Source organism: Acomys minous (assembly GCF_964271855.1).
Source record: "Acomys minous genome assembly, chromosome: 19".
Lineage (NCBI taxonomy): Eukaryota > Metazoa > Chordata > Mammalia > Rodentia > Muridae > Acomys > Acomys minous.
The window spans coordinates 32,269,277-32,296,613 of NC_140499.1; the positions used below are offsets into that span (position 1 = coordinate 32,269,277).

General features: G+C 43.1%; 1 protein-coding gene across 7 annotated transcripts in view; it reads right to left on the reverse strand.

Annotated features, from left to right (window-relative positions):
- DCLK1 (doublecortin like kinase 1) overlaps nucleotides 1–26,980 on the reverse strand; it is a 286,204-nt gene extending 259,224 nt beyond the window's left edge. For 2 of the 7 annotated variants that reach the window (XM_084768719.1, XM_084768720.1), the window contains exons 1-3: nucleotides 26,695–26,926; nucleotides 21,649–22,053; nucleotides 11,810–12,156 (exon numbers count right to left, since the gene is read on the reverse strand). In XM_084768719.1, coding sequence (XP_084624845.1) covers nucleotides 11,810–12,156; nucleotides 21,649–22,024 — 723 coding nt within the window. In that variant the 5' untranslated portion in view covers nucleotides 22,025–22,053; nucleotides 26,695–26,926. Of the gene's footprint in view, nucleotides 1–11,809; nucleotides 12,157–21,648; nucleotides 22,156–26,694 lie in introns of all 7 variants that reach the window. The other 5 variants (XM_084768721.1, XM_084768722.1, XM_084768718.1 and 2 more) reach the window with 4 other exon arrangements.
- Between the last annotated feature and the right edge of the window lie 357 nt (nucleotides 26,981–27,337).

Here is a 27,337-nt window from a genome sequence, read left to right on the forward strand (position 1 = left end):
TAATATGGTGGAAGAAGGAGGAAGGGTGAGAACAGGAGGATATGAGTGAGGGGATAGCAACTGAGATGCAATCTGAATAAATTATAATAAATTAAAAAAATAAAATCCTATAACATTTTTTGTGAAAAATCTCAAAAATAAAACATCTACAGCATGAGGCTGGTTATACTCTGAGTGGACCAGTACTGCCTACTATATAGAAGACCCAGTGTTCTATACCCAGCCCTACAAAAAAAAAAAAAAGGACCAAAGTAATGAGCAAGTAACCAAATTATACAAAGTAGAATCCTTGTTAAAGGAAAAAGCAAAGAAAATGCACCAAAACATGGCTGAGGGCCATTTTGTCCATCAGACTATGGATAATTCTAATTTATCTTAATATTTTCTCATTTACATGGAAATTCTTTTCATTGATTACATATTAATCTGTGATGGAAAATGCCAATTAAAAATTAAATCTCCCATCTGTTCTTTTGTTTCTGAGGGCATGCTGTTTCCAGCATGGTTCACATTTAAAATTGTTTTTTTCCAAGTTCTATCTAATTTCTGAAACTGCTGGGGTTTTTTGCTTAATTTGGTTGCAGGGATTTAAGATAATCAGAGAAATCTGTCACAGCATATTGCTACCACCACCAAGGCCCTCAGTCCTGGAGGTTCAAAGCTCCACAATTGGGGTAGACTCTTTCCTTGAAACTTATCGGCTCATCACCATTATTTAAATCCATCAGCCAGCATTTCCTCTAGTCCCTGGCTAACCAAGGCAGCATCTAGAAGATTTAGGTCAGGTTGTCTTACTAAGGTGGTGAGATCTTTCCAACAAAATATCTGTTGTTCCCCCTCACAGGACAAAGCTACCTCTAGTAGCTCTCAGAATGCTCCCAAATTCCCAAATTGACAGATGGATTTTGTTTTAGAAATCATCTTGAGAGTGTTTCATGAATAGGTCCTCAAAGTAGGAAGCAATGGCCATGATGGGCATCTCACAGTCTGGTTAGACTCCTGGGAAAATTAAATTTGCTTCGCATTTTACACAACTGGAGCCAGAGGTGACTGATGACCTATGGTTCTGTACACTTTGCTGGACATCAGAAGAAACGTGCTCCTTTATAAAGCATGGCCTGGGACTAACCTGGCCAATTGTGCAGTGTGGTAGTTTGACTGAACATGACCTCCATGGGCTCATAGGGAGCAACGTGGGTACTATTAAAAGATGTAGCTTTGTTAGAGTAGTTGTCTTGGTGAAGAAAGTGTGTCACTCGGGGGCAGGTTTTGGGGTTTCAGAAGCTCAAGTAAAGCCTGGTGTCACTCTTTCTGCTGCCTGCCTACCCAGGTGTAGAACTCTCAGCTCCTCCTTCTGCACCGTGTCTGCCTGCATGCTGCCACGACTCCCACCGTGACAATGGAAGAAACCTCTGAACTGTAAGCCAGTCCCACCCAATTAAAAGTTTTCCTTTATAAGAGTTGCCATGGTCATGGTGTCTCTTCATGCCAATAGAATGCTGAACTAAGGCGTCCAGTTGCTGAGCTATCAAATCATTAACGGAACAAAGCTTTTACCAAGTCAGGTCTTGGAGATGCAGAGGTCAGCAGGACACCTTCCTGGCCACATGCCATAAAACTAAAGGAAGAAACATGCGTATGTTAGACCAAGAAAATGAGGAATTATAGGCTATGTACAATGGTAGTGAATGGGTCCCAAAAGATGGAGCTGTGAGTTCTCACAGGAAACAAGGAAATGATCTATAGATGAAATGACCTTTAAGCTGAATCTTGAGAAACAAAGGAGTTTTTGCTTTGCAGAGCCGAACAGTGTTGATAATTCAGAGAACTGTGTCAAATCATCGGGGTAATAATATTCAGTATGAATGAGTAGAGCCCGGCTCATATGAGAAGCTATTCAACAAATGATAGTGACAGTATTTATAACTTATGATTAAATGGGTGACCAACATGTAGATATCCTTAAGTAATGCCGTGTACAATTGAAGAAGCAAGCAAAAGAAAATAACATTCAGGTTGTATTTACAACTAACTATAAGTGTGTTGATAAAACACCATCACTGATAGTTCGTTTCAGCAGTTTAGTTACAAATGAAACAACACAAAATGGCTAATTCTATGCTCATCGTAAAACATAACCAGTGTAATTAGTAGTTACCAGTGGCCTTAGGGAATCCTGAAAACAAATGCAGAAGTAAGAATAGTATATTTAAAGCATTTCCACAGCTCAAGCTATTTCATGAGTGACAACCCCAATAGTATTGAGCACATGTTATTATATCAACTTTAAAAATGAGACAAACCCAGAGAATTTGATCTACCAAGGGCCATACCACTCGTGAGTGTTAAGATTCAGGATTTGCTCTTAGAAAGACTTCATTCCAAATATCATATTCTAGGCACTGTTACAGGAATTGTTTCCATGTGAAAAGACACATTTACAAAGAAAGAGAGGATTGGCCATCATTAAGTGGTCATGCTGAATAGTGGGCACCTACGTATATTTGATTTTTCTCAAACCAAAGATAATCAAACAATTAAATGTTTAGAATTTCAATAAAACAATTATCAGTAACTAGTAACTGCCATGGTTCATTTTTGTTAAATTGATACAAACCTATTCATACCTGAGAAAAAGGAATCTCAATTGAAGAATTGCCTCTATCTAATTGGTCTGTGGATATGCTTTGGGGGCATTTTATTGACTAATATTTTATGTTGGAGGACCCATTGCACTATGGGTGGTACATCCTCAGGCTAGCCTATACAAGAAAAAGTAACTGAGAAAGGCATAGAAGGCAAACCAGTAAGCAGAGCACCTATGTGGTCTCTGTTCCTGCCTTGGCTTTTCTTGGTGATGGGCAGTAATCTGTAAGACAAACAAGCCTTTTTCTTTTCCAAGTAACTTTTGGTCAGTGTTTTATCACAGCAACAGAGAAAGAAACCAGAACAGGAACCAATCATGATGTTGAATATGTCACATGGATTATTTCCTTTAACACTTATGAAAATTAATAAAACAGAGGTTGTAATTCTTATAACATAGGAGTTAAAACACTGTTGTCAGACATGTAATGGTTCCCACTGGAAGAATGTTTTTCACTGTCTCTTGAGTAGAGGGCAGATATTTTTTTACTTAAATCTATCAGTCTATAAAACCAGTGTATCTCTTCTGTGTCTACCTAGGTTTCTACCCATGTTTAAATTACAATACACCAAAATTTCTAATCCTAAGCAAGCCAAATATATAGAATTTAAATTTTTAAATAAGCAGTGGTTGTGGTGGTTTGAATAATAATGGTCCCTATATTGTCCTATATTTGAATGTTTTCTTGTAGCTGATGGACTGTTTAGGAAGGATTAGGATGTGTGGCCTTGTTGGAGGAGTTGTATCACTGGAGGTGGACTGTGAGGTTTCAAAAGTCCACACCATCAGACTCTCTCTTGCTCTCTCTCCTCTTCCCTTCCCTTCTCTTCCCTTCCCTTCCCTTCCCTTCCCTTCCCTTCCCTTCCCTTCCCTACTCTTCTCTTCTTCTTCTTCTTCTTCTTCTTCTTCTTCTTCTTCTTCTTTTCTCTCTCTCTCTCTCTCTCTCTCTCTCTCTCTCTCTCTCTCTCTCTCTGTGTGTATGTGTGTGTGTGTGTTGCTGTCTATCTCTGTCTTTATCTGTGTGTCTGTCTTTCTCTCTCTCTCTCCTCTCTCTCCCCTCTCTCTCCTCTCTCTCTCCCCCCCCTCTCTCTCCTCTCTCTCCTCCCCCCTCTCTTTCTGTCATTGCTGCCTGTAGATAAGGATGTAAGCTCTCAGCTATTGTTCCAGAGCCGTGCCTGACTGCTGCCACACTTCCTGTCGCTTCCTGCTATGATGATTGTGGACTGTGAACAAGTGTCATGTTAAATTATTTCTTTTAAAACTTGCCTTTGGCACTGTGTCTTTTTACAGCAATAGCACAGTAACTAAGATACCAATGTATTAGTCATCTTTTCAGGTACTATAACAAATACCCAAGACACTCAACTTAGAAAGAGAAAAGGTATATTTTGGTTCATGGTTTTAGACATTTCAACCCATGGTCAACTGGCCACATTACTTTTGGGCCTGTGGAAAAGCACATGGTATGGCAAACCACCTACTTTATGACAGGAGAGTGAAAGAACAGGGAAAGGGACTGCAGAGGTGTCTCAGGAGTTAGGGCATATGCTCATCTTGCATAAAATACAAGTTTAGTTTCCAGCAGCCATATCAGGAAGTTTACATCTGCCCTTAACTCCAGCTCCAGGGGATCTGATACATCTGGCTTCCGTGATTAACTGTACTTATATGCACACACCTGCATAGTGCATACATATACATATAACTGAAATGAAGTGGATATTAAAAAAAATAGTAGGGGAAGAAGAAAAGGTACGGCACCTATAGCTCCTGAGGGTACTCCCCAATGATCTAAAGGCATCACACTAGTTTCTACCTCTTCAAGACTCCAGGTTGAGGAAGAGGTAGATTTCTAAGGGGCATCTAAGATTTGAACCAAGTGAGGCATCTAAATGAATTTATCAGGCTCAAGGAGAAACAACAAGCTGGCCTTTTAGACTGAAATTAAGCCTTTCTACCATTCCTGTAGGGCTGCAAATTCCCAACAAGGAACAAGGCCAGGCTGTGCTCCCCAACTTTGTGAAGCAGAAGCTACTGCTAGATCCCAGCCCATCAGAGCTCCCTCTGCACACTAGAGAGGAGCCTTTGGAGGATGGGTTCCCAGTCCTGCTTTAGAACTTTCAGAGATTGTACTTCCTATCCTATAAAACGGACTTTTGTCAAAACTACAGCTTCTAGAACATGCACCGCTGCAGGCACCCAGGCACCCAGAGTTGATTACAGCGGGAAGGAGAGGGTATAACTCCTCCCAAATTAGAGGAATTAACAGCTACATAAGGACACTTGTGGCGCCTAAGTCTTGATTAGCTACCAAACACACATCATCTAAAATTGCACACCCTATTCTGAACACTTTAATTCTCTAAGTAAAATGTCATCATTATTTTTAAGCTTCTTCTTCTTCTTTGAAGTTGGCTAAGATATTTTCATCAACTCTCAGATCTGGTGAGTTGGGAGGATGGCTGAACACGTGCTCTGAGCTTTTGTTGAAATTTTAAATCTGGCATTTGAAGATGGGAAATAAATTACCAGTATAGCTATTTTTTTATACTAAATGCCAACAAAACTTAAAAGGGCTAAGCTTATTTTCCCAACATAGATAATAAATCATAATAGTAAAAAATATGCAAATTAGAACAAAGGGTTTAAACATGCCAATGGGAATAAGAGCTATGACAGAAAAGCTTTATTTTTTTTTCAAAAAAGAGAAAATGTCATTATTATCAACAGATATGGTGGATCTCCTCTTCAGGTTCAATGTATTCTTATTTCTTATTTTTTTTTATTTTAAAACTTTCAGTTTTCACCTTTTTTGTATTTGACGACTGTCATCCATTTAGTGAAATGTATCTCTTCTTACACTTAAGTGGAAATTGAAGCTTGTGTTTTAATTGTTGATATTTATCTTATGTGTATGAGTGTTTGCCTGCCTGTGTGTCTGTGCACCTCATGTGTGCAGTGCTCATAAACGCCTGAAGAGGGCACTGGATCCCTGGAACTGGACTTACTAATGGTCGTAAGACACCATGTGGGTTCTGGGAACCAGACGCAAGTCCTCCGCAAGAGCAGCAATGCTCTTAACCACTGTGTCACTTATCTCTCCAGCTCCCATACTCGGTTAGCTTTACTTCAGATTAAAATTAGATACGTAAAACCAAAAGGAAAAAAGTAAAGGCCATCTCATGATATGTCCCTCACTGATTCTTCAGGCACAGGGATCAACAAAAGAGTAAAACAGAATACATATAGCAATATTCTGCAATAGAGTTGGTGCATTGGCCCCTCCCCCTCTTCCCCTCCCTAACTGTAGAATTTTCCATTTGATGTTTCGAGGCCATGACTGACCCCTTGGGTCACTAAAAGTGGGAAAGTGAAGCAACTGGTAAGGAAGGAGTGCTGTGTTTCAGCCAAATTATTCAGAGGATTTTTTTTTCACATAGGGAAAACAATAAATCGTTTGCTTGTGCTGGTGTGCTAGTGCCGGTGGACTTTAAAAGGTGCATGGCTCACATGAAATATCTATCAGACAAAAATGCAGCAGCCCTGATTTCTCTCCTGCTCCCCGAGCACGCCACAACACTATACATATTAGAGTTTCAATATCTAAGGATAGGCACGACGCGGATCTGCCTACGTTTCCTGCTTAGAGACTACCTGGTTTCCCATTGCTGTGGCTCAGAGGTGGTGGCCTTGCCTATGATTGCCACTGGACAAATAACCTTCTTGGGCACCTACTTTTCTTTATATTTCTAAGGAAGTGTCAATAATCATGAATTTAGAAGATTTGCCAGCAGCAGGTAGCCAGACTGACATTTCCATAAAAGGATTCAAGAGGCAGGCTATGCTTGTAAACAAACCTTGCACCTCTGTGGTCTGATCAATGACTCCCAGGAGTGACAACTTGGCAGAGTAAGAGAACAGACAACACCGAGACACACCAGAGGAAGTGTCTCTCGGGCTTTCAGCTTCTGGGAACCTCTGCGAGATGTGACTTCAGTGTGTACGTGTCTCTTGTGCTTGCTAAGAGGCCTTCAGTCAAGAGTCAGATAAATAAAGCGCCGCTGAGAATAGGGTTCGGCAAATATTTCTGTGAATTCTCCAGCCAGGACAGCTGGTGGCTCGATGACACGACAAGCAGAGGCATCCCAAAAGCTGGTCGGGTACAGTGGGGATAAAAATGTTTTAGCTAAGCAAGTCTGGACTCCTCATGAGCCACTGTGGTCATCGTAACCAACCGCAGCTTCCTGTAGACACTTTATACAGTGAAGCGTTTCCAATGTTGATTCCTTAGTTCAGTCTTAAAATACCTCAGAAAAAAAAAAAAAAGTGCCAGAGGCTGAATGAACTCCAAGGCTAGGGCTGACCACAGTCCTGGGAGGAACCAATTTAGGAGGACATACTGTGGCAAGAACTAGTGAGAACAGTTTGTGGAGTATGCCCTCCAGTGCCCAGCTCCTCTGGGGAACGGATAACAGTGGGCACAGCTTTCACCGCTAAGGCTAAAACTGCAGCATCAGCCGTTTCCATTCACAGCACATCTGCATGGTGCCTGAAGGTGACAGCGAAACCATTCCAACTTGCACGTCATCCTCATTCCTCAGTGCACTGCTACCAAAAGCACTCAAGCACTCATTTTATAAGCAGTTATATTTCTTCTGTGCAAAAAAAATTAGTTTTTAAATTATTTACCGCAAATGGGATTTTTCCATACTGTTTATGGATTTGATGCAGGTGTGGGCTAAGCAAATAAAAAAGGATAGGTGGCACAAGTCATTGACTTGTTAGCTTAGTTGCCTAGAGCATGGTACTAATAAAACTCGGTACAAATCGTAAGACTGGTTCCTAGTGGAAGTACACAGATGTCCATACCCTTGTATACGGAACGTGATGGCTAGTTTTATGTCAACTTGACACACTCTAGAGTCATTTTGAGGGAAATTCGACTGAGAAAGCTCCTCCACCAGATTGTCCTGTGGGCAAGGCCAGTGTACATTTTCTTGATTAATGATTGATGTAGGAAGGCCCAGCCCGCTGTATAAGGTGCCACCTTTGGGCAGGTGGTCCTGGGGTGATATGAGACAGCAGCAAGATGATCAGGCCACGAGGAGCAGGCCAGGAAGTGGCACTCTTGCATGGCCTCTGCTTCAAACCCTGTCTCCAGGTTTCTGCCTTGCATTCCTGCCCTGCCCGCCTTCACCAGTGGCCTGTGATGTGAGCTTGTAAGTAAAATAAAACCCTTTCCTCCCTGCGTTGCTTTGATCATGGTCATCAGAGCAATGGAAACCTAAGTAGGATACAGTTAAGATGCCATCCTTTACACTGAGTGTCACTCCACAGGAAGGCTTGGGAGGAACCTGCTGTCCCTCTGAGGTTCACCCAACCTCAGTCTCTGCCGGAACTGTCCAAGCCTTCCACTTGAACAAACTATTGGGCAGATTTCCCTTTAGAACTGAAATGATCAAAGACTCCCGGGTCCATGAAGGATTTCTTCTCCTACTGGGAATCCAAGCAAAGATTCTTTATGCTCTTTGACTCTATCGTCTAATTCCTCTGCACAGAAAACTGTGCTTCACAAAACTACAGTTCACTTCAGTAGTCAGAATAACTGCAGGGGATATGATCTATCATCTATCTGGACTATTATCTATCTACCTATCTATTTGTACTCCATCCACCCATCCACCTATCCAGCCAGCCAGCCAAGCAGTCCTATCTTGAAAACATTCACATGAGATTCCTTGAGGGAAAACGCTTCTGTTATAATTTAGATCTTGAACATCCTCCTCAGGCCTGTTTCTTACTGGCTTGTTTCCCAGGCTGGTGCTATGATCAGGTGGTTGAACCATTAAGAGGTAGACTTTCATGAGACATCTTTAGACATCTTTAGGTTATTCGTGATATACTCTAGAAGAGGATTTGGGGTACTTCATGGTCTCTTCCTCACATTCTTTCATTTTCTGGATATAAGATGAATGCCAAACAACATTATAGAGAATTTTGGGTGATTGTTCAGGCAGCAAACTGTCTCTTTCATCTTCTCATTTGGGAAGCTGCTAACCTGAACTCCATGTATACTCAGGTAATTAATTTTATTCCTTTTCAAGTCTCTGATGTGGTTGATGACCAGATAGTTTAGTTTTACAATGAAGCTTTTACTTGTTTAAGGATTAAGATGTTTTTAGGTCTAGATAGATGTTTTAAGTTGATAATTGATGAGATATGATAGATATTGATTTACACTCAGAATTTTGCACTCACCAAGATAGGAAAGATGTTTTCTTCAAAGCTACCAAATACAAATAGCAAAAATACTATGAATGTAACATTTATATAATTCCTGATTGTTTCATGGCTCTTCTTGCTGTAGGTAGTTTATTGTATGTATGTGTAATAATTTAACTATATACGTAAAAATGTTTAATTTAAAAAAAAAAGAAAAAATGCCTTTGCTCACTTGCCCTAGTCCCTACCACAGAGTGCTGCCTTGATAGTAGCCCAGAGGAATGGGCAACCTGGCCATTAACCCCTACAAACCTGTGAGCCCAAATACTTTTCTGTTTATAAATTAATGATCTCAGAATTCTCACTGGGATGATAAAAAGCTGCCTGCCACTATTTCATTTAAAATTTTTCCCAATAGATTTGCAAGTATTCCATGCTTTGACCTGATGTACCCTGATACAGAGATTACTAGCACAAGCCCTGGAGTGTCACTGGCTCAAATTCCAACTCCACCACTTATTGTCCTTAGACGTGCTTTACGCATGTCTTTTAGCATGTTTAACAAAAAAATGTCTTTGTACACTTCTCTATTTAGGAAAAATAAGAATCCAACTGTTGTAGGGATTAAGCATGCTCATCTATGCCATATGCCTAGAACAATGCTCAATAAACCAATTATAATTTTCATACTTCAACAGTTCTGTCACATACAGTTTCACAGCTGAGGCCATAAGAGCTCCACAACACAACAATAACAATAGCCGTGTCTTACTGTGATTTTCATGATGCTCAGGCACACGTTTTCCAAAATCATCCAGTTCAAAACTAAGAATTGAATCCCAGTCTTTGGGTACTAAACATTTGATTACTTCCAATTACACTAAATTAATCACATTGACTAATTCATAACAAACTTAGCCATTATAAAATATTGACATTAGGCGAATTCAGAAAAGAAGAAATCCTTGAGAACTTTATATCAAATCTAGGAGAAGGTAAATGACTAGTTGATGAAAGTATTCACTGTAGCACTGGGCCCTGATTCAGGGGCAGTTTTGAATACCCCAAGTTCTAAATGAGAAAAGGCAGAAGAGGAGGAAGAAAGGGGGAAGGGAGGAGGAACACTCATAAATAATTCCAAATGCTTTTGAATTAATTAAGTTAACATACAAAATAAGAGGTTTCATTATAGATTTTTACCTATGCTTATTCATCATTTTGTTCTCATTTGTTCCCTTCCCATGCTGTCCACCTGTGTCCCCTGTGCTGCCCACTGTTGGTCCCCTCCTCCACCCACACGGTCCTCTATTCTGCTTCATGTACATGGTATTTGTTTGTTTGTTTGGCATTTTTTGGTCTTTTTTTTTTTTTTGTCTTAAATTTTTACTTTTTCTTCCTGAAAACAGGTAAACATCCATCTTGAAAAAAATCAGCTCAGGAAAATGGAGAGCTATGGGATGGTTGTCAACCTGTGATGTGCTTAAATGTCTAAGTGTGTCATTCTTCTCCTTGTTGCCACCATACTTGACAAGCCCGTGGTACACTTGCTGGCCAATGACATACAGATAACATTCAGGCCCCTTAGGTCTGTAAGATAGAGATTATTACCCCTCCGATCCTTATCTACATGCAAGTTTTATGAGCCAAGGAGAACATGGTCAATACTCACAGACAACTGGCACGCTCCTGCGTTCCTAATGAATTTTAATGTTAGGACATTTAAATGGATCCCTGGGGAAGTGATCCTTCATGACTGACACTCTTTACACTGTTAGCATCTATTCTCATTCATAAAGTTTGGCAGTGCTAGCCTTCAGGAACTTTCATGACAGTCCTACTTAATACAACGAGTCTCTTCATTATGAACCCAGCTTAGATTTTTAAGACGAGCTAAGCATACAAATCCTTCAAATCGCCTTCAAATTATAAAAAGTTGTTCAAAAGAACTGCATTAAAAACTATTTTCAAGGATAGTTTCTGGGGAAGTGAGATGGTGTAAGGGTAAGAGGCCTCTGGTAGGTTGACCATGCTCCGGTAGATGATCCCATACCCGTGTGTGTGTGTGTGTGTGTGCGCGCGCACAGCACAAATCGGATTCAGTGGGTTATTATAAAAAAAAAATAGAGGACGCAAAGTTAGAAGGATGAGGGGTGGGGGTGGATCTGGGAGGAGTTAGGGGAAATAGGATGGGATGAATATGGTCAAAATACATTGCATGAAATTCTTAAATACTGATAAAAATATAGTGCAAAAACATACATTTCCAGCAAAGGTAATAATGCTGAAAATGACTGTTGTAAACAAAAGGGCACCGTTTGACTGCACATGAGTAGCAAGCATGCCATGCACATGATCAGCATGGATTTTTTTTTTTCCTGTAGTTCCCCTTCTGTATGCTGGCAAACCTTCTTCAAGTAGTCCATGTGCAAACATACCATTCCTTAGCTAGATTTTAAAACCTCTACAGTTGGATCGATCCTGACTAATGTATATTTCTGAGACACAGAAGCACACAGTGTGGGTTAGCTCAACAAACACCTCCTATTTTACCCTGTCAGCCTAGGTTCCTCTTGGCATCTTAGTCATCTTTAAGGCTCTAACGGGCCTTAAAGGACATAGGACAAATTTGAAAACGGAAGGCAGAGCAGCACTGTTGTGCTAAGCAAATAACTACTGAAATAATAAAAATAATGAAAGTGATTTACTCTTCAAAGACAGCCCCCCCCCCCCGCTTTGTTTTTCTTTATTAAGACAATCTTGTCTGGCACCAACATTCAACTAGTCTCAGATCAACAAATGTTTGTTAACCAGGTAACCCAGTCCCTTCAACTAGCAACGAAGCATGCGCTTGAGGTCCCCACTTTATGCCAGGTACAGCCCCCCCCCCCCTAGTTTCCTGGCTTTTGCCTATAAAATCAGTCCCCCAAGCTCGGCCCTTACCTGCTTCCCATCCAGGGTGTACAGGCGCTTCACCACACCCGAGTCCAGCTTGATCGCATCGGTAATGTCGGTGAGAACCTGCTCGAAGGAATGGGCCGTTTTCTTGTTCAGCAGGATCCTGACAGCCTTCCGTGGCTTCACCCCACTTCTGATGATGGTGACCAGCTTGGGCCGAATGAAATCCTTATTCTCCCGTACCTCTGAAGGACCCCCCTTGGCAGTGGCCAGCGAAGACACTGCCCGGGAAGCTGAGGTGGTCTTGACGTTCACGGACCAGTTGGGGTTCACATTCTTGGTGTACTCTAACTTCTTAAAGGGCTCGATGGAGCCGCAGACATAGCTCTCCCCTGAGGAAGAGAGGGAATTTCAAATTACACCTAGGGAAACCATTTCCTTCCCCCACACTCAGTCTTTCATTTCTCCTTTCTACATAGAGGCAAGAATCACCTATTACATTCAAATCAACGGAGGAATGATGGAGAATAAATTTTTTTTGTTTTTGTTTTTGTTTTTTTGAGGGTTTCTCTGTGTAGCCTTGGCTGTCCTGGACTCACTTTATAGACCAGGCTGGTCTTGAACTCACAGCAATCTGCCTGCCTCTGCCTCCCGAGTGCTGGGATTAAAGGCGTGCGCCACCACGCCCGGCTGAGAATGAATTTTAAAAAGACAAAATACCACATCTTACTTCTAGTATCTTTCTTTTGATGGAGACTGGCATCTTGAGAAGAACAAACAAAAACAAAAGCATTTCCCTCCCATCAGCTGCTGATAGCAGTGCTGATACATACAAATCAGCTTCCTGAGGAAAAAGAACTGGAATTCAAAATGGAGATTTTCTTTTGATATTTAAGGGCACTTAAATTTTCAGCAAACTTTAAAATTAGAAGCATGAATATCTGGTACATGAGATCATATGAAATCTAAAAATGAATCTGTACACAGCTTTTTAAACAAGTTTGATGAGAATATAATATAAAGATTCTGTTTAGCCAGATAAAAGTATAAAAAGCTAGCAAGAATAATCACCTTTCTTTTCTATTGTCTACATCATACTGACAGACCCACACACACAAGAAAGTCAGTTCAAAGTTGTTGAAAATGAGGAGGATGACTAGCCTACAAGCTGTAGTTTCACAAATGCAGTCTAATATCACAAAGTGCTTCTTAACATGTGACTTGAGAATATGCTAATGAAGTCATTGGTCTGAAAATATACAGATTATCCGCAAGAAGACAGCACAGCAGCTGAGAGGCAGCAAACTATGAGCTAACTGATTCTAAAAGCATATTTCACAGGAGGAGGTCAAAACATCACAGAGTTAAAGCTTGTATCACAGTCCTCCCACCGCCACACAGAGGCTTCGTTAGCAGAAGCTGAGGAGCACAGGTGGAGTGGCCCAGGCCTCACCCAGCACAATCTGCTTTCTGTTATCTTAAGTCGTGTTTTTAAATGAATATTTAAAATGTGGCGAGCATGCAATGCCACAGAATTAAGCAGCCGCGGAGAAATAGATCAGCCAGAGTCCCAAAAATAAAAAGACAGTTGAATATGTGTCTAAGTTTGCTTTATACTGCTGAGATAAAACACTGACCAAAAGCAACATGTGGGGAGAGAGTTTAGTTTTGCTTCTAGCTTGTAGTACATTGTGACAGGAAGTGAGGGCAGAAACTCAAGGCAGGAACCTCCAGGCAGGAACTAAAGCAGAGGCCACAGAAGTGCTACGCACTGGGTTGTTCTTCATAGTTCGATCAGCCTGCTTTCTTACACAGCCCAGGACTCCTGCCAACAGTGAGCTGGGTTCTCCTATATCAATCATTATTCAAGAATATGCCCCCACAGATTTGATAAAAGCCATTTGATGTGTCATTTTTTAAAATTAAAGTTCCCTTTTCTCAAATAACGCTAGCTTGTATCAAGTTGACAACAAACAAACAAACAAAACTAACCAGCACAGAATGTGTGCTAACATTTATGTTGCTAATAGTTTTAAACATTTTTCAAACATGTACTTATCCCCCATAAGAATGTGTAAAATTAGAAATACATTTATCCAACCCTTTCATTAGCAGAGTCCGATTTATGCCAGGTATATTTTTCCCAGGATCTAAGAGAGAGAGAGAGAGAGAGAGAGAGAGAGAGAGGGAGTATGTGTGTGTTATACACAAATATGTATGCATAAATGATGGTGTGAAGGGGTGTTTTAAATGTTTGTTGAAGGATTATGAACTTATCAGTAGGAAGGAAGAGATAAGTGGAAACTCAGGCTCAAGATTGTAATATGTAAGTATGTGACCTTTGACCAGTCCCTTAGATTTCAGGGTATTGGTTTGCTCAATGAAACGTCACTGAGTTCCTATGGATGTCAAATGAGAAAGCTGGAAGTGTTGCTTGGTGAGAGAACATATTTCTAGCATGCACATAGCACACAGGTCTGGGTTCAATCCCTAGTCCCACTCCCAACAGACAGTAGAAATGAGAGTGTCTCAAATGGACACTTTCTACAAGTGACTAGAGGCAGATCTACTCTTAGCCATTCAGTAGGCTGGAGAGGTCAATGTAAAATAAGAAGTCAGCCGTACAGCAGACATGCCATTTCACCTGTAATCTTCACCACAGCCTATGAGTCCAATATTAGTATGCCTCTCACTGTGGGGCACACTGAGGCATAACGACCTAGGTAGCTTGTTCAAGGTCACATGATATGTAATGATGAAATCAAGATTCAAACAGTGATTCGGTCTGACTCAGGAACTTGTGTTATTACCCATGATTCCATGTACCTACATGTGCCTGTGAGGAGGACACCTGTGTGAGCCTAAGGTAGAAGAGAAGCTGTCCTTCTTAGAGTTTTGTTTGTTTGATTGTTTGTCAGCTTGATACAAGCTACAGTTATTTGGGAAGAAGAACCTTGGATGTGAATACACCTTCATCAGATTTGCTTGTAAGCCAGTCTGTAAGGGGATTTCCTGATTGAGGATTGCTGTGAGAGGATCCAGTCCACCGTGGGTGGTGTCACCTCTGGGCAGGTGGTCCTGGGTTCTGTTAGAAAGCAAACTGAGCAAGCCATAGGACAAAGCTAGTAGGTGGGATTTCTTTGTGGCCTGTTTTAGTTCCTGCCTCCAGGTGTCTTCCTTGAGTTCCCGCCCTGACTTCCCTCCTTGGTGGACTACAAGATGTATACTGAAATAAATCCCACGTTGCTTTTGGTCATGGTGTTTATCACTTTAGCAGAAAAGTAAAAACAGTCAAGTTGTAGAGAGATGAGGCAGTTTTGCTTTCTTCCCCCCATTGTTCAAATTTTTCTACAATGTTTACTGTAGAAGTATATATTTCTCTTTCAGTCCCCAAAACAGGTGAGATTATTACTCCAGTGCATGGAAGTCTTGGAAGGACGCATACATCAAAAGAAAGGAGAGAACACATTGAAGAACTGTCTCCATCAGAACTAACAAGGCTTGGTGTCATCTCGGATGTAAAAGGTAAGAGGGGGAGAAGACGCAGGTGATATTAAATTAGGTGCATCTTACTCCATTCAAGCTGCTACAGCAGAGCGCCATGAGCCAGCTTGTTTGCAGATGCCAAGCATTTCATTCTGGAGGTTCTAGAAAGTAGGCAGGCCCATATGGAAATTCTGCTGGACCCATGGGGCCCTTTCTTTGCAGATGGCACCGTCCCTCTGTGTCGTCATGGGAGAGAATGGGCAAGGTAGTTCTCCTAGCACTCCTTTATCAAGCAAGTGGTTCTATTTGTGAGTCCATCCTCACGACCCAGTCACCAAAGTTTTCATCTCTTGACACCATTATGTCAGTGGTTAAGTTTCAACATAGGACTTTTGGGAGTTCACAAATTAGTAACCTAGCAGGTGGTGACACCACTCAGTACCAATCTGTGGTAAGAGAATGGAAACAAGTTCTGGAGGGTGGCAAAGAGGATTTCACATTTACACCTCTTAGTCTGAAGAGACTAAGTGTTCATTTCAGCTGACTGCATCCCAGCCATTAGAGTGCAGAGGGGAGGTCTGGCTTAAGGAGCCAGGTCATTATTTACTAGTGGCCTTAAAATAATGAGAGACGGTAAGATTACAAAATATGATTTAGAGGCAGGAAATGGAGCGAGGGCAACATGTCTAAAGAGTGGCAGATAAAGAGGGAAATAGAAATTCGTAAATAGGATGCCTCGGCAACAAGCATGACAGATCTACTGACAAATTCCAGATGCTCAAGGAGAGAAGATAGATCTACAAGGACTCAAAGGTCCTCCTACAATACTTACTCACTGCCAAAAGGAGCACAGTAATTTTAGAATAAAGGTTCGCCTTAAGTTGCTGGCTCTGGGTAAGACATGTGTCAGAACATTTCTCTAAAATAACACCCTCAGCAGGATGTAGAATTACTTCTGTGGGATCCCTACATTAAACACTCAATACCAAAAGGCAACCATCAGACCAACCAACATGGGCCTCTTGCAAGCTAATGGAGAAGTATTCAATACTCCCAAGAACTGTCAGCTCTTGGCAGAGGTAACAGAGACATGGCAGCTAAATGCAATGTCTGGTTGTCCCAACCTCTGTGGGAAAACGGATGAACCTCAGATGCTGCATCATGCTGCTCTGCCCACTGCGTTAGGATGCACACCTTCCATCATGGAAGCTAGTTAAGGGAGACCAAGGCAGCTATCTTGTGATACTTCTGTGAGACCAAGTTACTTTCTACATGAAATATCTGTAATTTACACAAAGATTTGATTTTAAAAGTAAAATCTAATCCTCAATTCATGTATTACATCAATATTCTCTCAATTAAAATGCTTTAATAAAAATATAAGAAAATGAGGAGAAATGACTTCTTGACTTCAGAGCACACAGCATACAGCACCCAGGAGGCATGAAAATAAATCCATAGATTGAAATACTGGCGTATATAAATTCTGCATAAATTTGCATGAAAGAACACACAATCAACAAAGTCACTAAGTTAAGATGAATATAGAAAAAGACCACTCATTAAAACAAAGGGTTAATACTTAAATAAATCCTGTGTCAGTAAAGATGATGCCAATGTGGCAGAAAAATGATAAAAGTTGCAAAACAAAAAGCATGGAAAAATTATAAATGCCCCTTAAGCATATGAAGTGATAGAAATTAAAACCATAACAGGATAGAAGGGTTTTTTTAATAGATTAGCAAGTGGCAAGACAGTTAATAACATTGTCCCCTTGAAGTGGTAAGAGTGAACTGAAACTACCTTGCTAGATAGGAATTCTCCAGTAGTCTTCTACTCCAATAATTTTCAGTGTATTCATTCTAAAAATCACCCCCAGTATCAATGGGCAACATATATTCCAAGTGTGCTCACAGAAAAATTGTAAGATGTTGTACACATCGTCAAACCTCACCAAGAGGAGGTTGGTTACGTGAGTTAAGGTTTATCTATATGAGGAATACTGTGGAGTAAATAAAAAGGACATACTTGTTCTAAATGTTACTGATAGGCAAGGGTCACCAAGGTAACAACGGTATATGAAAAGCAAGGGGAAGAACTGGATGCATTTAAAGTTACCATTCTGGGTTGATTACATGTAGATTGCAAAATGTTTGCTAACACTAAGAAAGAACTAAAAGAAAAAGAAGAAAAAAAGCCACAACTACTATACTTATTGCCTCTGGAAACTTTTATGGAATGCCTGTTTTAGAACTTTACAGAAATTAAATTTTAAAGTTTTGTCAGAGAGAGCCCCAAGGAAAGTAAGCAAGTCGCCGGAAGTGACAAAGCTCCTCCAAGACAGGAAGAAACCCATCCTGGGAGACAGGCAAGCAGAAATCAGGACAGAAGAGAAATCGCTTAACTGTGGGGTGGGATACAGATACAGCTGATTGGACAGAGGTCTTCCTATAGCTATAGAGTCAGGCAACTTCCAAAAAGACCAGTGAGAGGCCAAGACACAAGTGGGAGCTGAGGAGGAGGCAGATGCCATCCATTCTAAGAGCCTGTCTCATACACTCCGACTTATGATATCCAGGGCCTCAGTGTCTGTGTCATTTGAATCCTGAGAAGGAAAGACTCTGGCCTCTCACACCTGCCTTACAGCTGTGAATGCAGGGGAGGAGCCAGCCAGTCATAGCCCAGGATCCTGCTACCTCTCCCAAAAGTTGGAAGGATGTGGGTGTGGCACTCCAATTTATCCACAACAACTGTATCCTTAAAGTAGAATAGAAATGGCTCAAACCTGGAGGAGGCCATACACCAGGTGAGCCACTGCCAGAGCAGAGCTGCCCTCCTTAGTGGGCACCATGACTGGTGAAAACATGCCAAGCCCATTTTGAAAGCAAATTCTTTGAAATGTCACCTTCAATACACTCTTAAGAACATTTGTGTACACACGTGTGTGCATGCACATATACACACAGATACAGACTCATATTCATTTGTTTGTACCACCACACACTCACTTGTTATATAATTTGAGCTCAGAGCTTCTCTATCAGTTTGCCTCGAGCACACTTATGCATAATGATCGGAGGCTAATAATAAAACAGAAAGTGTCCACAGCATTTATAAATAAAGCCTGCATTTGTCATAGTTACTTGGAATTTTTAGCCTGAGATCAAGTGAGAAAGAACAAACTTTAAAAAATAATTGCAAGCCAAACAGACTCGTCACTGCATTTAAATTAAAACTCCAACATTGTCATACTGGGAGGGTAAATGGAAAGCTGATATCACAAACTGATGTTCACATGAATTAGAATGTGAAGTGAGAAATATGGGTCTAATGAGAATGAAGCAACATTTTGCATTTTAATGGGCTAAGCAAAACTGTAATAGGCAAAAAGCAAATATCAATGAATTTCCAGCTATTTAAACACTAAATGCAGCTGCATGCTAATTGTGAGTATTATGAATTAGAAAAAGAATTAGCTGGAAACTCCAAAAAAATGTAGACCGGCACACAGCAAGAAAAAGGTATATTTTTTAAAAAGTTAACACAATGTTAAACATCAAAATATTCCATCAGCAATTGCTTTATTGGGGGAAGTATTAAGAGAAAAATGTAAAGATGACTTTGGGAGCTGTAAAGTTAGCTCAGGGATTAAGAGCACTTGATGCTCTTCCAGAGGACCCAGGTTCCGTTCCCAGGACCCACACGGTGTCTCACAACAGTCTCTAACTCCAGTTCCGGGCCATCCAACGCCCTCTTCTGGCCTCTGCAGGCACCACATGCATAGTGCACATACATATATGCAGGCAAAACACTCCTACATCTAAAATAAACATTTTTAAAGATGACTGTGTTTCTGTGATCAGCAGTTACAATTTTATAATTAAGTGAATAATAAGAGCATTTGTAAGAACAAAAACAGAAGCATTTGTGGGTTGGTTTTTTTTTTTTTAAGAAATAGTAGAACAAAAGTATTTCATTGAGATTCACTACCAAGGATAGGAATAAGTAGTTTTTAGATAAATTTATAAATTTATAAAATATCTGCCTTGCAAGTACATCAGAAGACAATGAATATATTGAAACAAGCACAAAGGTGCCTTTTGTAAGAACTAGATTCATAGCATACTGCATCTTAGTGCCTGCCTTGCTGGATTCAAATCCTATCACTACCATTTCCTGCTGTGCAATTTTGCCCTTTCAGGATCATTGCTCGAGTCATAAGGACTTACACACTCAAGAGAGCTCTGAGGTTGAACACATGCTCAGCCAGTTCAGCCATCGTAATTGTCTGCAGCCAAGACAACAATAGCTTGGAGTAGGCATTATATTATGGTAAAATAAACAGGAGAATAAGGAGGGATGGTGGTGACCAGCCATGTCGTTGCTAGGAAGGCAGTATGGTCATCAGCCACTTCCTATGCCATTCTTTGATCAGTGGGCATGGTGAGTCCAGATCAATTTTGAGTGGAAAAAAACAGAAGCAGCTCTGTCTTTAAGAAGCCACACACATGACTCAAGGGTCGAATGAGACATCAACCCTGAGCTATCTGAGCACATGCTGAGATCTGAGCACGTTTTTCTACAATGCCATTAACCCACACAGGATGTCTTGGTGACTGGTCAGATACCTGAGTCATCTGAACTTGCTACAGAGTCCTTGGGAAACTCCACCAAATGTTTTCACTTTCCCTTGTATTTACCAAGGTCGTGCAAAGGACATGGCACAAAGCTCAAAGCTGACACCGAGAGACTTCATGTCACTCTTCCCCTTTAATTTGCTGGAAGTACCAACCTCTGAATAGAAGGAAAAAAGCCAAGGCTACAGGCGTCTTGGCAGGGCGACAAGCCACCAAAGAGATGTGAATTCCCGAAAAGTAAACACACACAGCTCAGGCTGCTCCACAACCGGCTAGCGTCCAGTCATACTGTGCCTGGACTGGCACTCCTGCCAAGGGACCAGGGGACCACAGGGGGGAAATCACATACAAAACCCAGCCAGCTACAGAGGAGGAAGACAGGGAGGTTCTGCCTGGGTGCAGCCATGCGACTGCAAACCTGGACTCCAATTGAGCTGGATGGCTTGGTTGCTCCCTGCTACCTATACAAGCCCGGGGCACAGCTGGACAGTGGAGCCTGGCCAAATCCTACGAGAAGAATGACGAATTGAGAGTGACACTGGGCCGCATTTGGTCTGATGACTATGACACCTTCTTCATCCTTGCCTTCGAAACTCCAGCTCAGAAAGACTTCCCCAAAGGAAGCTGAGGGATCCTCAGATCCTGTTATCATGCCCGTAGTCGTTAAAGTCAGTTATGATTTCTGCGGCAGTGAAAGACTTCATGCCGCATTCAAATCATGGCGGGCCAAGGCAAACACGAACAAGAAGAGGCCAATGTATCATTTGCACAATATCAAGCCGTGTCCCTGGAACGAAACTGTCCTATTTTCACATTAAATGTCCACAACAGATTATCTGTTGGCATAGACTGGGTTTTAAAATAATATGAACAGACTAATTGCTTCCTGGTTTCCAATGCCACAGGAAGACAATAGCCCTCCCCAAGAGGCACCCAGTGAGGAACATTGTCAGAAGATGCCATTTTTGGTAACCACTAACTTGGGGTACAACCATAGGCATACTATTTGAGTTTTCTGGTGTTGGGTCCCCAGTGATAAAATGAATGAGTTATTTTCTCATTCTAGGTCCCTCTCTACTCTAAAAGTTCATATTCTTAGTTCAAGACCTTTTGAACAGCATGATCCAAAAGCTCAGTTGGTGCCTAGAAAAACATCCCTGAGCAACCAAAGACACAAAAGTGGGCTTAGGCCCCCTACACAGATGTAGCCAATGGGCAGCTCTGGCTTCATGGGGGTCCTTTAGAGAGGGACTCTCTAATATGGCTGATACCAGCTTTTTTATCACTTCCCCCTGGTGGGACTGCCTGTAGGGAAGAGGACTCGAACAGTCCTAATGTGACTTGATGAGCTGAGGTGGATGGGAGGTGGTGCTCCCCTTTTCTGAGTAATAGGGGAGGAGAGAGTGGGGAGAAGGGGGGAGGACGGGACTGGGAAGAGAGGAGGAATGGGGCTATGCCCAGGATGTAAAGTGAATAAAACATAAATAAATTTTAAGTGAGTTTTTAAGATGAACAGGACATGGGTTTGAGCAAGCATACAGAATGCTCTGGGATTTACCACTTTTTCCTTCTGCCTGTCGTTATTTGGGGCTACCTGGCTGAATACCAGAACAGGAAAGTTAAGCATTACGGAACAGAATTTACAGAACAGGAAGTTTACGCATGTTAAGCAGTAGAGGCCCCTAGCCATGGGCTAAAAGATAAGTGACCCTCAGTGGCCTCAGTTGCCTGCAGGGTCCCCAGAGGTCCTCAAAGGCTCACCTTCCACCAGCTGATCCAGGCTCGAGATCTTCTTAAGTCCGTCGATGGTGTAGATGGTTCTCACCCCCTGGGGCAAATTCACATTATCCGAGAGAGTTCGGGTCAAATCAGCCAGCAGGGCCTCGAAGGATCTAAAGCGGTCTGGGGAGATGGCGTACACAATCCCTTTGAAGTAGCGGTCACCATTTCTGTAGAATCGAACCTTCTTGGCTTTCTTCTCGGAGCTGAGCGTCTGCAGCGTGCGGGTACGGTAGAAGCTGCAGTGGGCGCTGTGTGTGGGGCTGGGCAGGCCGTTCACACGGGACCCCCTGCTGTACCTCTGCGCTTTGTCCCGCTCATCAAAATGCTCCAACTCCATATCTCTGCCGAACGACATGACTGGCTTCCGCGTGGAACCTACGAGCCCTACAAAGAGACACAGACCTGGTTACCTGAAGATCGTGGGTTGAGAGGCTCTGAGAACAGCGGGGTGGAAACACTGCAGTGACTGGTGATGTATTTGGGTTGCTGAGTGGGAGAGCAAGAGAAGGAGGAGGAGGATAAGCAAAGAATGGAAAAGGCAGATCTCAGTGGTTGACGGCGCATTACTCAACCTCAGTTTGGGTATACACAGATCCCACTGTTGCCTGCCTACCATCCCTCAGACTGCAGTCACATCCTCTCAAGGTGTTACCCTCCCTATTTATAGGTAGAGAAGCCGAGGCCTGGAACATTTCTTCTTAATTTTCTCCAAATAATAGAGTTGAGAGGTATTTCAACCGGAAACACCCGCCCCAACGCCCACACCCCAGCTTTGCCTGACTACAAGGCTCAGTAAGAGCCGTGCCCAGGTGTGTGCCAATCCTGCAAGCAGGTCAGAAATGAGCTTTTATATACTGGGGGTGAGGGGAGGGGGAAGGTAAGAAGGTAGAAGGGGGCGGGGCAATCAGTGTTTGCTTCTACCGCCAGGTGGAGAGGAAATTAAACCAATCCAGAGATCCTATCCACTTTTTAAGAAAGGCTCTGAACACAAACATGTATCCCATATGCTAAAAAAATGACTTCCCCTCAACCTTTGCTTGTGCTTAGTAATAAAACGGGATAAAAAGAGATGACAAAAAGAGGGTGGGTGAGAGGAAGAGGAGGGGTAAGAAGAGTTAGGAGGGGAACAGAGGTAGAGGAGGGGAAAAAGAAGAGGACAGTGTGCTTATTTGTCACCATTGTGCTCCTGTCCACCTACGGGTCACTCTGTCTCTGTGCTTAAGGAAATCAAGACATCACTTGGACTCTTGAACACACTTGACCCAGTACCAGTTATAAAACTGAGAAATCCACTTGAATGGCACCTGTCAGACTCCGTTACATGCAGGAGTAAGACACAACCCACTTCATTCTTCATATTAACTACCAATACATATAAAGGTGGCACGTGATGAGTATTGATTTGTTTAAAGAAACCATGCCTTCTCTTCCTGACCCTGGCACAGAGATAACTAGTGGAAACCGAGCTACATTCTACCTGCTCCTACAAGAGAGAGAGGCATTTGATTGCCGTCTGATGAGCTTCTGGGCAAAAAGGACCTGTACTGCCACAGGCTCCATTCTGCTTTCTATGGGGCCCTGCTGTCAGCAAGCTGCTTATTGAATGAATTCATTCTTGCTAGGAGTTAACTGAAAAAGAATTGGCATCCCTGAAGGAAGACCACTGCTTCAACCCAACAATCTGGAGAGTAGAAAAGTCTCAATCAAGAGGATACATTTTTAATGATAAAATGTCGGGCAAACTGAAATAGAATATACGTGAGATAGAGATTTGACAGAAGAACCAAGCTTCCTGGGACGTCCCAAGTCCCTGGTGTGAACTCATCAAAACTATCACTTACTGTTGTGACTTCCCTCCACCTCAGCAAACTGACCCCTGAGCCATTCAGAGTCGGTAGAAGTTTACTGTTCAGTTGAATAAGTCAGTTTAATTTAAAACGTGTGTAACTGAGCATGACGAGCCATCCTCAGCTACAAATAGCAAGTTTAAGGTCAACCTGGGCTACCTGTGACCCTATCTCAAAAAACTCTAACTAGTTAGCAATTAACTAACACTTGTAATAAGAAAATGCATATACAAAACCACAGCTAGAGACTGTGCAGTCCAGACATAAACCAAGCAAAAGAAAACAATATTGAAATCCAGAATACAGTGACCCAAGGATTCTGGGATAGGCTGTACAATGTGAGAAAAAAGACACAAATAAAAAACATCTTCTGAAACTCACATGACTCCAACAAGTCAGTTAGTCTCATCAAAGCGAGGTCTGGAGAAATGGACTTATCCAGAGTCTCTAAGATACACTTGAGGGAGTTGGAATTTCAAGTTGGATTTATCATCATTCCAAAGTTGGTGCTCTTGGCCCCAGCCCTGTGACAATAGGCCCTGTTTCTATGGGAAACGTGAGTTTTTAAGCTGTCACACCTGTCTAGACTTTGTGCTGGACACCTCTCTTCTTTTGTTAAGTCTACTAAGATACCTGGGAGCACAAGAAGGAGCACAAAGGGAGCACAGGTGATCTGGGAGCACAAAAGGAGCACAGGTGACCAAAAAGGAACACAAAGGGAGCACAGATGATCTGGGAGCACAAGAGAGAGCACAAGGGATCTGGGAGCACAAGGAGGAGCACTCCATGATTAAAAAAACTCTGTTTCAGTTCAGAGTATCTTCCTTTCAAACAGAAAAACTGCCCCCTCATGCCTCGTAAATAATTAATTGTAATCTAGTTTTTCATCTTTATAAAAGTTATGCTAGTTGTGGTTTTGCTGATTTTTTTTTTAAGTAAATAACTTCAAAACAGTCACCACTAGGACCAGTCCTGTAGGCATTAGCTGCATAACAGAACCAAGATTCTGTGCATGGGTTGAGTGAGGAAGGAGCTGGAGGAGACAGATACCATCCGTCTACTCGCTAAGCTCTTCAGAACGTCAGTGCTGGAGGCTAAGGTGGCTTTTGATTGTGTTTGTTTTCATTTTAAAGGCACAGGCCATTTGTCCTTTCCTGGGGGCTTCCTCCCAAGCTGATATAAGCCAAAAAAGGAAATAAACAGGGACCTCGCAAAGAGTGGTACAGTTCTGTGACCAGTGACAAGTGAAAAATCAAGTTCCAAGGGTCTTCAGTGGTTCACAGTTGGCAAAAGCCAAGACGTCTTGGCAGCTGTGTGAACTGGGAATGCTTTTAGGAACAAGCACGCATGCCAAGTGAGAAAGATCTGCTTGAAACAGAGAAGAAAGTGTTTGTATTTTAGTCGCGGGTTCATGCAGGGCAGGCATGACATCTCCTGCGTCCCACTAGTGGCCCTGATGGTGCCAGCAAAGGAGAACTATGCTCAAAGTCAAGTAGTTGTCGAGGCCACAGCTTTCACTAGTTGAAAAGGCAAGGCTCACGAGACCCACGGTAGCCTTTCAGTGAGCGTGTGTGCTATGAAAACAGGTGTTCTCTCCTCGTCTCCGCTGGCTCAGCCTTCAGAGTCTTAGTCATACATGTGAAGTAAGAACTCTAAAAGAAAATTCTCTAGGCTTCCACAGGTTCACGCTTCCTGCCGAGGAAGCTGGAAGACACTTGGCTGGCATTCACAGATCATGGGTGGCTACAAGTCTCAAGATACAAGTGTAATGGCACCGAGGATGCTCTCAGAGCCCTCAGCCACAGAGACCACAAACCATGGGTGGGGAACAGCATAGGCTGTCTCTTATCAGGCATTTTTTCTATAAATATTACAAAGCCAGAAAAGCAGTATTGCTCTTTGTGGGATTTCTCACAATTCTGAGGAATATCTATATTCATCTTTCTCTGTGAATGAGCTCCCATTTCAGCCATTTAAACACACACAAACACACACACACACACACACACACACACACACACACACAAAATCTAGCATAAACCCTAGCTAGCACATCTGGAAACCCCAAGGCATATTTCAGCAGTCAAATTAGGAGTCAGGTGGATATAAAGGTATGGAATAAAAGACACCCGCGTGTACCTCCTGAGTATGTGCACCACCCCAAGCCACATCACACCCCAAGCCACATCATGGGATGTGAGCATCTTTCAAATTTTCTTACATATGACCTCGCTTGAAATCCCTTCTAACCTGCATTTATACAACATCTCATACCTGAAATGCTGCCCTACTTTCTTTTCCTATTGAAAGGCGATATATTTAGGAACAGACATGACACGTTGTGTGTGTGTGTGTGTGTGTGTGTGTGTGTGTGTGTGTATGTGTGTGTGGAACACCCTGCAGTGTGGCAGCCTAGCGCGTGTGCACAGTAACCTGGGCACACATTCACAGGTGCAGTCAGAGAGGGATCCTGTTTGAATGAACCCTTCTTGCTGCTTCTCTCGCCCTCAAGGATTTCCTTGCCAAATCCAGCAGTGATGCCTCTGCAAACCTGGTTTTCAAAAGCAGCCTCTTTTGTGGGGCAATGCGGCGCAGCGTGTGCGCTCCCCCTAGGAGAAAAATGTCTTTTCCTCCCTGCATGCTTTTAGCACTGCAGGTACTAATTCGTGTACATGAGGCTGCCTGGCTGTCCCCAGAGGAACTTGAGACCATGCAGACTGCAGTCCCCATCACCAGGCACATGCCACCCTCCTGGGCACTTGGGAAAGCATACACACAATAAGAGGCCAGGCCCAACCATTCCTTCTTAGGCTACTTGGTCCCTGTTCCACAGCCAGTCCTGACAATGACAAGAGCCTCTCCCAGCTACTCCACCCTGGCTCTCCATCTCCAACAACAAGGCAATGGAAAGCCTGGCGGGCCCAGCCCGCCAGACTCTCTATTTAAAGCCGGTGGCACCAGACAAAAGAGGCAGGAGCCAGCAGCCCTGGAGCCGCGGACACACAACGCCTCCCAGCCCGGGCAAACTGGCCAGCCCCAGGCCAGCCGCCTTTCGAGGAACAGCGGGCGGGGCGGCTGCAGCCCAGAGGGGTCTACCCTGGCCAGGGCACCCAGGGCTGCGGTCAGATGGAACCGACGAGCCTGCCCGCTCCTTCCCCAGCCCAGGCAAAGCACGCACCGGTCACGGGTGGCCTCTGGGTTGTCTGTGGCTAGCTATTGGTGCTGTCCTCGTCGGGCTGGGCGCGGCTGGGCTGCGAAGCACGAGTGTCTGGGCTGCGGCCGCTAGTGCACGGATGCGCCGCCGAAGCTAGTCCTCATTGAAATGCGGTTCTCCGCTCAGCCTCACTCCAGCCTCTCTCCCGAGGAGGGCGGTGGCGCGCAAGCTTTTCTTGTGTCTCACTCGCTCACACTCCCTCCCTTCTCCCTCCTTCTCCTGCTCCGCCCTCCGCCCTCCTTGGCAGGGCGCGCCCACCGCGGCTGTGTCCAGGGTCCTCCTCCCTCCTCTAGCCAGGCTTCTAGCTTCAGTGATCTTGGTGATCTAGCTTGCCTGGACAACCCTCCCCTGCCCCCTGCTCCCTACCAAGCCTCCCCAGTCCCTAGAAGGACTTGCCAGGGGATGGGAGCAAATTGGATGGCAGCCCAGAGCACGGAGAAAGAATATGAACAGAGATGGGTCTGAGGCAGGTCATGCTTAGGGCAGAGAGGTAGCCCAGAACTGAGGTTGCCTCCCTCAAAGGAAACCAGAGAAACAGCCCCCCTCCCGCCCACCGCCACCGATACACATCACACACACACACACACACACACACACACACACACAC